General features: G+C 38.1%; 1 protein-coding gene across 2 annotated transcripts in view; it reads right to left on the bottom strand.

The window, feature by feature from the left end:
- Window positions 1-350: 350 nt before the first annotated feature.
- The window catches only part of LOC139121333 (activating signal cointegrator 1-like), a 16,821-nt gene continuing 4,316 nt past the window's right edge, over window positions 351-12,855 (bottom strand). For both annotated transcript variants that reach the window (XM_070686138.1, XM_070686137.1), the window contains 9 exons: window positions 12,009-12,254; window positions 11,319-11,512; window positions 10,583-10,795; window positions 10,110-10,233; window positions 8,309-8,502; window positions 7,513-7,634; window positions 7,153-7,247; window positions 2,428-2,524; window positions 351-1,375 (listed from right to left, as the gene is read on the bottom strand). In XM_070686138.1, coding sequence (XP_070542239.1) covers window positions 1,320-1,375; window positions 2,428-2,524; window positions 7,153-7,247; window positions 7,513-7,634; window positions 8,309-8,502; window positions 10,110-10,233; window positions 10,583-10,795; window positions 11,319-11,512; window positions 12,009-12,254 — 1,341 coding nt within the window. In that variant the 3' untranslated portion in view covers window positions 351-1,319. The remainder of the gene's footprint in view (window positions 1,376-2,427; window positions 2,525-7,152; window positions 7,248-7,512; window positions 7,635-8,308; window positions 8,503-10,109; window positions 10,234-10,582; window positions 10,796-11,318; window positions 11,513-12,008; window positions 12,255-12,855) is intronic.

Raw genomic sequence — 12,855 nt, 5'->3', positions numbered from 1 at the left:
GTTGAACAGAGATACAGTGTATCAAAAATTCAAGATACTGTGGGTACATGAAATGACTGAACTTCTTTGAGTCTTTACAGGAAGCAAAAAATATTTTGTGCCTATTGACGCATGAATGAATGAGGCAACGTTGTGGTTACATTTTTAATGACTGCAGTTACAGCCAATCAGATGGATATATAAGTAACAGCCATTTCAAATAAAGTCGGCTATGAATTAAATCTTTATGCTGGTATTTATAACGTTAAAATATGGTGTGGATACAGGTAAAAATTTGAGATCTTCAGCTTCCTGGTTGGGCACTTGGTGACGGACAAATGTTTAAAAAAATTATGAACACATACAATGGCTTGAAATTTTAACATTTTTTATTTTGAACAAAAAAAAATAAAGTTATGATTAACAATACATATCAAGGAACAATTGACTCAAACCAATCAAAATTTGTTGTGGTTGAATAAATTTATCATGAGGAGCTTGGTAGATTTTGTTCCGGATAGCGCGAGTGGTATGCCTGTGTGTGTATGCATGTATGTATGTACTGTTTCTGTTTATCTACCGCAGCTCACAGCTGCTGGTAGCATGGAGTCTGTTTTTGAGACCAACATCTGCTGGTATGGTGGGAAGGCATCAGATCCATGGCACAGGGTAGTGTCTGGGGACTCTCATAATTGCACACAATAGCCACCGAACCCTGATAGGCAAGAGCTGTGAGAGAAATAAAAACTCCAGTACACATGGCAGACAGCGGCCTTTTGTTTATGAGCCAGACAACAATGCAAGGTCCATATACAGGGCCCTACTCAAACTTTGCCATTTACCTGTTTTTACTGCGTAATTAACTTACACTTGGAGAGCCAGAGCTACTGGCGAACTGTTTTTATGACATTAGTGACAGAATATACTGGAGGTTTGCAAATTAAGAATGCTGTTAACCTTTTATTTTGATAACAGTACCATTAGGGAGTGTCAATGTGCCATTGTAGCAAAAATTTATTGCCATCTACGGGGAAGTTGGTGTGATTGGAGAAAAATCATCCTGGATCAACTGTCACGTCTGCTGGACAGAATTTCATCCTGATTGAACAAGGCGATGGAAGGTTTTATCCCAGACAAGTGCACAAAGAACCCCTACAGTGAACCGGCCTCTTTTGCTGGTCTTGCCTTTTTTATCCTGAGCGCTGAATAGACGGTGCGATTCCACCCTGCCCTTTCCCCTCTTCCCTGGGGCATGACAAGCTCTTACCAAGCCGTGATCACATTTGCATGGCTTTTCCTGGCACAGCCTCAGACGTATTTTTTTTTCACTTCCCTTCTTTTCATTTCCTCCTCAGCCCCTTCTTAGCTGCTTGGTGGATGTGGGGATCCAGCTTCCCTGCTCAACAAAGAAAGATGAGTCAGGAAAGGGACTAGGGGAGTGTTTTGTTATCGTTAACAATGAACAGCTACTACATAGAAAATAAATGGATACAAATGAGTTGACAGCTGTAATGTTTGCATGGCCAACACAATAGACTTATTAGACCTCTCTCTGCTTTGTCTCCAGCGAAATTTCCATTACCAACCGAATGAGGGCGCTATTACTGAAATCCCGTGTGAGGACTTCTCTTTCAAAGATAAGCTGTATCCAGTATGAGATATCACAATTCTTGATCACTGTATCATTTAGAGTCCTGATTGACTTGTTTTGAGCAGGACAGTATAAGCTGCTCTTTGTATATACTAAAAAACTGCTGCAAAGTGTCAAAGTTGGTCAAGTTTGTAAATATTTACACAGTTAGTTCAGTTATGTGGAAGATTGTTGAAAATCAAATGAACACGACTGTTATGATGATTTCCAGAAGAAACCTGGTTACTTTTTTCTCTGACTTTTTGGTTCGATGAAGTGGCTGAATTCTAATCTGAGTTCTTCATAAAGGCCATATTGCACACTTGAATGAAGTAGTCAACCTGACTATTATTATCACGCCATAATCAGCAGAAAAGTACAACCCTTGTGAATTCGCTGCATTTGAAATCAGTGGGGGAGGGTACAAAACAGAATAAAAACACTACAGGGTACTTCTTGTGAAAAAGTTACGCATTGCCCAATCATACTTTCAGACTCGAGAAAATCTATACGAGATTTGTCAGTCTGAAAACTTGCAGCATAGAGTTGATAAAAATCCAAGCAACGCAGTAACTTGTCCATTTGTTGGGCTTATCAACTGTCTGAAGTTTTGCTTTTTATCAGCTGAGCTAATCTGGGCCATGTCTGATTTGAAAGCTCACTGTAAATCCTGCACTATAACCATAAACTTTAAGTCATAAGTAACGTGATAAGTTTATTCTGAGCTCAGTGTTCTGCCTGTAAGACTTGAACAGGTTTGAAGATCTGGAGGGTTTCTCAGCCGTGTTTGGACAGATCAGTAAATATATAATACTCACAGATTTTATGCTGTCCTTTTATGGGAAATTTGACGACCAGTTCCTGAGGATTTTCACAAATGAAGACGTACGGAGAGGTGGATTCACCGTCTGGAAACTATTGATAAAGAAAAGTTACAGATTGTAAAGTGTTGGAAACAATATTTTTTACCAATTCATCTGTATTTATCAACTGTTTAGACTTTTGAGTACATTATTTGAAACACAATGTTCAGCGAGATCACATGCGGGAAGTATTTTACAGTGAAATGATTTGGAACCCTAATAACATTTTTGCTGTCTCCAGATGTGATTGCTGTGATATTACCAGAGAGAATACATCAAGTGAATATGGAACCCAAGTACGTTGAACCATGTCACAGGTCAAGTGTCCTGGACGAAAATCACTGGGAGGTGGTATAATATCCACACTGAACCACCTCAGAGCAAGTCCATCAACTGACTGCAGATTTGAAATGTGTATAGAATTTAGAAATACTGAATAAAACTTATGAAGGAAGAAGATATCTAAGGACACCTATTTCAAAACATTCCTTAACATATCCATGGGCACTTATTTCAAAACATTCCTTTTTGAGTTTCAGACATAAGTGATTTCAAAACTTATCATTCTATTTCAACGTTCGAGTCATTGGCTTATTTCATCACAAGCCTTTTCATAGAAGTTAAATCACCCATTACACATTGGAGATTGGATATTTTCATTCTTGCCTGTTACTGTTACTGAGAGTTGAATAATTGCTGGGTTGAAGCAGTGAAATGGGTGTGTCCATAAGAGTCGACTAACTTTTTCATATTTCCAAACTTTGCTGTGCAAGTTATAGTATCTCTGCATGTAAAGTCATTCCAAGCTTTGAAATCCCAAGTCCCATGTACACAGTGTATGAAAGTGTCTTGCGTTATCTATTGCCTAAAATAAGGATCTGTTCTTTGATGCCTTGCAAAGCAATGCTACATCATAGCAAACTCTGGTAGACAAAGCATAGCTCATGCATGGTTGAGCTGCACAATTCCCAGCCCAGCAAGTTTAGCCTAAAGAAATTTGAAATTTCTGACATTAGAGCATATCTCTGTGGGGTGATATAATAGCAAGGCATAACTATCACATCCCTCGAAGGTATTTATGGTTAAAGATAGCATGGCTTTGGAAAAAACACTTCTATACACCAACTGTATCAATAAACTGAGGATCAGCGCTATCTATGTGATTTTCCAAAGTCTGCAATCATCAGAAATGTGATGTTTGTTATACCTATTTCATCTCTTGAGAAGATAAATACCCTAAGCAGTAAATTCATCTTCAAATTTATCCTTGAGGCTTAACTGTCAGTGATAAATTTGAGTCAAAAGGACATGCATAAGTGTTTACATTTTTTATCTAGAATGGTGCCATCTTTTCATATTTGCGCCTAGACATATGTGTGTATGCATTCCAGTAATACTGTGTGACAGCTCAAGGTCTATTTGGCTATACGGTAATTTGTGCCAGACATGCTTCTTTCTATAGCAAACAATAACATGAATGAAACATTTTGGATCAAATGCTCCATGTTCCATGGAAATATCTGTAAATTCCTGCAGCAATCACTGCATGATGGATCACTGATAAAATATAGATGAGGTCCTTTTATGACCGTGACCTTTCTATAATATCAAACTCCTGACCTGAAAATCTTCATCTTATAGTTCAAATAATATAAAATAAGCTCTAGAGATCATTTCCCCATATTAACCCAATACTGCAATTGTTGACACAGTTCACTTTTACTATTAAAATTGCCCTGTTTTTACCGTTCTGTTTATGGGTCTTAACAAAAGGCCTTCAGACTGATCCCTCCCACACCTCTCACTCAATATGGATGTCGTTATTTATACCTGAGTTGAAATATGGAGGACAGCGTGCCATATGGAAGCATAAAAAAAATAATACCATCAGTTTTGCTAACATGATGTGGAAGTGAGATACTTTGCTCTGATTCTTATTAGCAATATATGGTTACTGCATTCATTCATAGAGCTGATTTAGCAATGATCCACACCCAGCGACAGTGTACTATGAGATTTAGACCAGTTCACGACATATATGCACCAGCAATAGAGACTGCACAGATGGAGCGAACTGGTCAAATCAAAGTGCTATACCCATTGCTGAGGTGGTTTATTTACGTCATAACAAATAGCATATTGAAATTCTGGAGTGAAACATCAAAACAGGACTTTTTCTCTAGATGAAAGCTTGTGCATGTTCCGACCGACCATGCTATATCAACACTATCGCTATCACTCTCGACCAATCAGATCGCTGTATTTGCACCATCAAATACATGATAAAATAGTATGTTATGGTATAAAAGTGCATATGGCACTACATTAGATGTAATCTTTGCTGTATTTTCTGTTACTTTTGTTGTGTTAGTAAAATACAATTTCTTGTTTCACTTCAAAATTAAGTCACACTGTCAGATGTAATGCAGAAGTTATTGTTCTAAATGAAATTCCCGAACAAATAATTTACTTTACAATAATTATATTGCAAGAAAATTTTATTATGTTTGCCATAATAATACTGTATTTGTCTTTGTACTTCAAGTTGAAGAGAGAAACTTCTTGTTTTCTGGGGATGGAAAAAAACAAAAAACCCAAACAAACCAAAAGAACAAAAACATGATCAAAAGTTTCAACATCCCTTTAAAAATTCTACATCTCTGTTACATATGGTTATTTTATGTTGTTGATTTAATCGCTTCAGCATGTGCATCTAATGCTGTTAGACTTTAAGTACGTAGACAATAGGCTCAACATGCATCATACATACATCATTTTGATAAAAAAAGTATGGAGCAGATTGACGGCTCAAAACTGTAACAATACACACAGAATCCTTTCATCTGTTGACACAGCCTAAACACAGTTTGAGGCAGCAGCATGCGGAAATTGCAAACTACCATGGCAACTTCTGAGACAAATGCCCTGACACTGAAAATTTAAAGGGGCAGGTTTTTATCAGCTTTGTCTCTGAGCAAAGGGATTGACTGTGCATAAATTTCAATGGAGAACAAAGGACTAAAATCACATAAACAGTCAATGTCAACAACCGCTCATGCCAGAACTAGGGGTTGAAGATTACCCCTTTAACAACATCTTTTTATTGAAATACCTAATTTTTCTCCTATCTGTACCTAACTATAGGTCTAATCTCATTGGTGCTTTCCAGGGGCTGGGAAACGATTGTAATGATTTGAAAATGTATGGTTCTTTAACATGATATATCAGGAATACCCGTCTATAAAAAACAAGTTGGAATCCCTGTTAAATATATATTGGCTTACTGCCCTCCACAAAATTGCATGACCTTGTGATGGAAAACAAGATGTTAACACCAACATTAGGTTGTGAAAGTGTTCCGACTGATTAAGGGTAAGTGTTTATTCTGTTGCCTGTCCTCAGATAATCAGATTTACGTCAATGCAATCAAAGTAACACACAGCAGATGTCTGCTGGCATGCACCATGAAAATTTATACACACCATAAAATTTCTGAGTTTTCTAATGACTTGCTTTCAGTGAATCATGCAATTTCATCTCCTTCTCAGAAAAACATGATACACTCTCTCTTATCTATTTCCCACTATCGTTTTGTAAATCACGCACATAAAATTTTTCATATCTGGATAAAATGGCACGTTGACTCAACCTATTAAGAGTAGAATCACTCTGGGTATTAAGTATTGCCATCCGCGCGGATATTCAATACTGGCAGACTTCACACATGTGTGAGTTGGATAAATGATTAATGCCTTGCGTGTATAGGCTTTGTCGTATATATGAAAACATGGGGGTCATTTCGCATGCTTTAGGGTCAGACCTGTCACAAAATTACAGTGTTGTATATGTGAATTGTAACTCCAAGGGATGTGACTAAGATGCAGCCGTGAGCACTTTGCTGTTACAATTTGACATAGGAAAGGTAGTCTTAGCAGGGAAAACAAGCACCCTGTACTCTTGGCTTATGAAGGTGGGGTTAATTATTATGCTACTTGGTGAGTCTCTCAGAGTGACAATGTTATTCATCTTTTTTGGCAGATTTTTCATGTCGAGAAACGATAAAATTCCTTCTTAACCACTTGACTATTACAATGCAATAACACTGCAACACCAAACACGCTGTGAACATGTAAAGGATCTCCCTGGAATTTTCCGGCACTCAGGGTGTACAGTAATCCATTATGGCCCTGAAAAATTCCGGCATTCAAGGTAGTCTAGGGATATAAATTTATCATGTGCTCTAATAATGTCAATTGTGATACTTTGGTGGAGCATTTTCTAGTTAATTAGCATATATTTCTGATACATAATAGATGTAAATATAACAATAAATAAATATATAATCAAGCAAATAAATATTTTTTGAAGGAAATGCAATACCTGTAGTACAGTGATTGGATGTAAGGGTTACATTAATTTTGCAAAACAGAGCATGACTTTCTCAGAGCATGAGCATGATTTTCTCAATAAGATTGCTTTTGTGATCTTTAAAAGTTGATGAAGGAGAATAGAAAATACTGTCATTTCAGTCATCATCTCTTCAGGTTTTTTTTCATGGCTTAAAGGAGGAAATTCAGAATTTGTCAGATTGGCCACTGAGGGCGCTGTTACACAAGATAACCCATTCTGATCATTACGGTGACATTCTCCTCTTGCAGGGAGAAAAGAAATCAAAGTTACCTGTTCTCTGTACTGTTCTTGTGACAGACAATCTACCACATCCACACATCCTAATAGGCAGCTGACAGGATACGTCTCTGGAAATGTGACCTTACCTGCAAAGATAGAAAATCATTTGCAAAGATGACTCACTTGCTGATGTGCACCAATAACAATGGTGTGATGCACTGTGGCTCAAAACAGTTAACAGTATTCAGAAATTGTAAAATCTGAAAAGGAATTTCCTTTACTGACATAGAATCCACTTCATGGGCCATAGGATTTGATTTTATTCAGATTTTGTGTTATATTTCTCGATGATTTACTGACAGAAAGATATCTGGTCTATGTAACAATACAGATACAACCACACTGTCTCACCTGGATGCATTGCTGTGTGTATCTGTTCTAATTCACTGATTTCTTGTCTGGTTGGTTGCTTGGCAGCGGCTGTAATCCATAGCCTACCACGGTGAGAACTGTACCAAGTTCTCCCCTCATGTCTGTCATCAGAAACATCAGAAATATTGCATGGTGTGTAATCAGCATTCATGTGTGTCTTCTGCTGGTACAGTACTCTAATATTACTGACAGTGGGAGTTTCGGGGCATCAATTGATAAACAGGAATGTTGACTCCAGGAAAAAACGTGACTTGACATTTCAACATACACATAAGTGAGAAAATTTATTTTAGTTGAGAAATGATATGGTTCATGAGATGCACCAGCCAAATTACGGTGTACCGGTATTCTGTTTATTTGTGTTCAATGGAAAATAATTCAGTGATTTTTCTGCTGTTTTACTGTAATGGTCATGGATGCACCCGCTCACTTAACCAATAACCAATGAATGAAAACAAACAATGTTTTTTCACTATACAAGCTCTGGATTGTCCATTTAAGATCATGTGATATCTCACATTCAACTCTCAAACACATTAGCCAACCCGTACATAACAATGATGTAAAATAAATAAAATAAAAGAAGTTGCCCACCAACCACTTAGCCAGAAATACCAGTTTTTATAAATATCATTTTTAACTTCAGGATCATTCAGAAAGGGTAACTTGTTCTACAGATTCTGTTGTTACAAACCATCATCAGAAGACACTGACAGATGAACCTCTTGATGTGCATATGATTATATATATTGGTTCCATCCCTCTCACTACTTACATCTTAATTCCAGCTGTAAGCATTGATGCCCATGGTTGATGCATGCTCAGTGCAACACCATCATCTGACATTTCCTTCAACTCCTTATCCTGTATACGAAGAGCTCCCCTGTTTCTGGCTGACTCAGACAGCGGCGATATCCTTCCTGAACTACCAGTGAGAGGTTGGAACTCAGATTTCTTGTCAAGAACAAACTAGAAGAGCAAAAGTACACATGGTATCATAGGTCTCCACTGCAATTTTTCCATGTAGTTGCTGTATACAGAGTTCGCGTTTACGCAAAAATCGTGCGTATTTACGCATTGAAATTGACTCTCTACGCATTTTTCTCATCGTAATGCGTTTTCTATACGCAAAGAATAACACCGAAAGCACTCCCCACGACTAAGCTTAGGCAACAACCAGATGAAATTTGTTGCAACACATATCTGTCGATCACTCATTTTGTGTGGAAAGTTTCGGATTCTCTGGGCGTTGTCTGAAAAATCGGCATCGTAGTCCACACGTTATCACGTTAGGCACGTTATCATGCCAGCTGTGCCTATGAATTACATTGCTAATTTTCAGGTGAGCGATAGTTTCTGAAAGTGAGTGATTGACAGAAATGTTGCGACAAATTATATAAATGCCAACCGTGCACGATGATCGCGTCTCGCTGTTCCCAAATTTTGATCAAGCACACATGCAGCATGGCGTCGAAGCAGACAAATCTGTTTTCTTTCAACTTTGCTCTACGAGTCCGTGAGAAAAATGATTCATCGGTAGAGCTCGTCGGAATCCCGATGAATTTTGAACACTGCAGAAGTGTCTGGATGGTAACTGGTCATTCAGGCACCAAGTCGTTTCGGCCCAAGTCGTTTCGGCCTCTCAATTTCCGGCCCAAGTCACTTCAGGACTGCAACCCAAGACGTTTCGGCATCTGTGTTTCGATTTTTTTTTCAAACTATTCAGTAATTGACTGATCCGTCATATTCGTAAGCGTGACCTTTGCGTTCTGACCAGTACTTTATGTGCATTTTGTGTGAATTTTGCCGTGCTGTTTTGTCACCGCTTTCAAACTTTTGCTGTGTCGGCGGCTATTGATATCGATAAACTTGTGTCACAGATTTGAAAATGATATGAAGTTTTTTCTTACGGTCTCTTCCCATGTTCTCACAAATATTAAAGCATGTACGTGAATGTTAGTTGACACTGTACTTTTTAGTACTTTGATTTGTAACATTACGCTCCAGCACTAGTTCCCACAAGTAGCCTTCAGCGGTGCCGAAACGTCTTGGGTTGCGGTGCCGAAACGTCGGACAAAGGGCCTGAAACTCGAACGCCGAAACGTCTTGGGCCGAAACGACTAGGTGCCGAAACGTCCAGAAACCGTCTAGATAAGCTGCCATAACTCTAACTTTTGGGTTGCCCAATGTGTTTTGACGGTCGCATGTCTAACCTTCGCTGTTATGTTTCAACATTGTTCAAGTTGTTTGTTAAACTGTTTTCATTAAAATAATGATACATCGTACAATCCGAATATGTAGTGTAGGTTTATTCAACGGCACATTGTATTTTGCAGTCAGTTTTTTCATCAATCGAGTGCGGAAGTGAAATTACGCACTCAAATCCAGCCATTACGCAATTTTAGCAGACTAATGCGTATGCCGTACGCGAGGAGAAAAAAGTCACCGCGAACACTGTGTATAATTGCCTTGTCAGTATGTTCTATGAATACTTTTAAAAAGGTTGGATGAATCTTGTACTGATCAATTTGTGAGATTCTTTGGCGAGAATTTCAGCTGATGAATTCACAACTCACCTTTGGTGCAAGTTGAGTGATATGCGGATTGACCAGAGAAAATTCAGAGTTCTCCTTGTTCCGGTTCTTCGAATCTCTCCTGGAGTCAGTACCAAAATTCACAGCCTGCACGACAGCATCATTCCTAAATGAGACAAAGTAGTAAAACAATTTTAATAGTATCTCTTGGTGCACCCTAATCTACAGGTACATCTGTAGAAATTACCTTTGTGTGTTAAACATGTGTTAGCCAGTGCCAAACAATTATCATATTCCTTTATTTCTTAATTTTCTATACATTATGAGGGTACAAATACTGTTGATCAAAATGTTAGAAGAAAACTTTCTGAAATCTTATTTTCCATAGCTGTTACACAAGTCAAATTTAGACTTGTTGCCCGTCAATCAAATTTCCCTACTGGTTTCACAAAATTTGTTGCCGACAATCAGTTTATACCAAAATTGGCTACGTGCTGCTCAATGATTCAACCTACCTGTTATACATGTCGACTATTTCATTGTCTTCAAGAACCCGTCGGCCAGCAAAGTCTAGCGTGACTTTTCTGTCTCTCCTTGACCCATGTCGAATCTCTCTGAGTTCTGCCTCTCTTTTCTTCAACATCTCTTTCTCTTTCTTTGACAGCCATCGATTTGTGTCCGTGGCAAAGTAATCAGATTCATCATCTATGACATGGGTTCTTCTGACACTGTAAAAGAAAAGACAAGCGTCCTGTTTAATTTGATAATTTGTCATCGGTATTGTACAATACAAGTAACCTTCAAAAGCACAGACCTCCTAATGTCTCTGGTAAACTCTCTTGCTGGTTACGGAGCCTATGTGCAAGTATATGTACAGGGTTCTGCTCAAATGAATTTTGGGGCTTGGGGTACCCTTCTGTTTTATAGCGATGTGCACAACATTGGGTACATTTACATGTCCTTGACAATGTATCTATAGCATAGAGCATGGCATGGTATGGCATGAAAAGAACAACAGCATGCTACAATATACTATTGCAAACCCTATATATATATATATATATATATATATATATATATATATATATATATATATATATATATATATATATATATATATATATATATATATATATATATTTACACTCTTAATTACATCACTCTTAATTACATCAATGCTACCTCCACCAATCAAATAAGAGAAATTTCCCGAGAGAAAGTTACTCATATTGCATTACAAGGAAATCATACCTGTTTCTGTCATATTCTATGAGTTTATCTTTGTGCTGCACTGCTTTATTGAAGTTTTCTCTCATTTTGATGGAGTCTGCAGGGACATGAGTGTACTTGTCATTCAGAAGATGGTCACCCATCAGTTTCTTAAGAAGTTTTTCACTCTTGTGAGAATTCCTTGCCAGGACTTCTTGCTCATTTGGTGTGCACACCTTGAGAGACACGTGATTAATGAGATGATGACAGCCTTGTGATGCAGACATGGCGTAAATACAATAGCTGATCAAGAAACCAAGATGTTGCACTGTACCATATGATATCAATGATAAGCAATAACACTGGTATATGTTTGCATCTGCATAATGTGCATCCTCACACATAATTATGTACATACACATACACATTTATATTTGGAACATTTGTCATGTTAGGGTTTACAAAATAGAACAATATATATTGCTAATTTGGGGCAAAAATTCAGCCCTCATGCTTTGAGTACTCTACTATGCAAAAAATAACCAAGTTGAGCATTTGCCTATGATACAACACATACGACACTGGTCACAGTTTGACTGACTTTGATGCTGATTTACTAAAACAAAAAGGCATGAGGAACTATCGACAGTCTGATACACACACTGGAATGATCATATAATCTTCATTGCAAGTGGTAAGTTTTCAGCATGAACAATAACAAGGATTGCTTACCAGTGCACCACAGTAATAGCATGGTCCTGATCCTTCCTGTTCACACACAACTCTTCCACACTTGAGGCAGTTGTTTATAAGCCTATGTTTCTGTGCTTGGCATTCACATGGGTGCCTGCCTGGCAGCTGCACTGTGCTTTTAGCCTGGCCCTCTTGACTGTACAGAGGAACATACTTTTGTTTCTTCTTCATGCTCTGCTTGGCTGACGATGGTTGATTGGCTGGAACTACACCTTCAAAATACTCCTGAACATGTACAAACAAGTTGAATATCATTTATTATATCATACCAGTATATTGATGGTGCAAATACAGCAATCTGATTGGTTGAGACGCGAAAAGAACCGTGGTACATTGGCGATATACCACGGCTGGCATGCGCACTAGCTCTCGGCTTGAGGAGAAGTCCTTTCATGACGTTCCATGCCAGAATTTCAATATACTGTTATGATATAATAGCAATAAATCACACCAAGCGACGGTATACCACTCGATTTTGACCATTTCACTCCATATATGCACTCACTATCACTCGTGCATATATGTCGTGAACTGGTCAAAATCTTGTGGTATACCATCGCTGGGTGTGCTTTATTGCTTAAACATTGCATATTACAATACCATACCTAGCGAAGATATACCATAAGATTTTGACCAGTTCACAACATATGTGCATGAGCGTTAGCAAGTGTATACGTGGTATATGGAGTGAACTGGTTTTAATCTTGTGGTATACCCGTTGCTGCAGCAGTTTATTGCTGTTATATCATACCGTAATATTAAACTGAAATTCTGGCGTGAAACGTCAAAATGGGAATTTCCCCCTAGCTGAGCGCTCCGTCTTTTC

The sequence above is a fragment of the Ptychodera flava genome, chromosome 21 (genome assembly GCF_041260155.1).
Source record: "Ptychodera flava strain L36383 chromosome 21, AS_Pfla_20210202, whole genome shotgun sequence".
In the NCBI taxonomy this organism is placed as follows: domain Eukaryota; kingdom Metazoa; phylum Hemichordata; class Enteropneusta; family Ptychoderidae; genus Ptychodera; species Ptychodera flava.
Note: the sequence above shows the minus strand (reverse complement) of the source record. Positions and strands in the feature narration are given on the sequence as shown.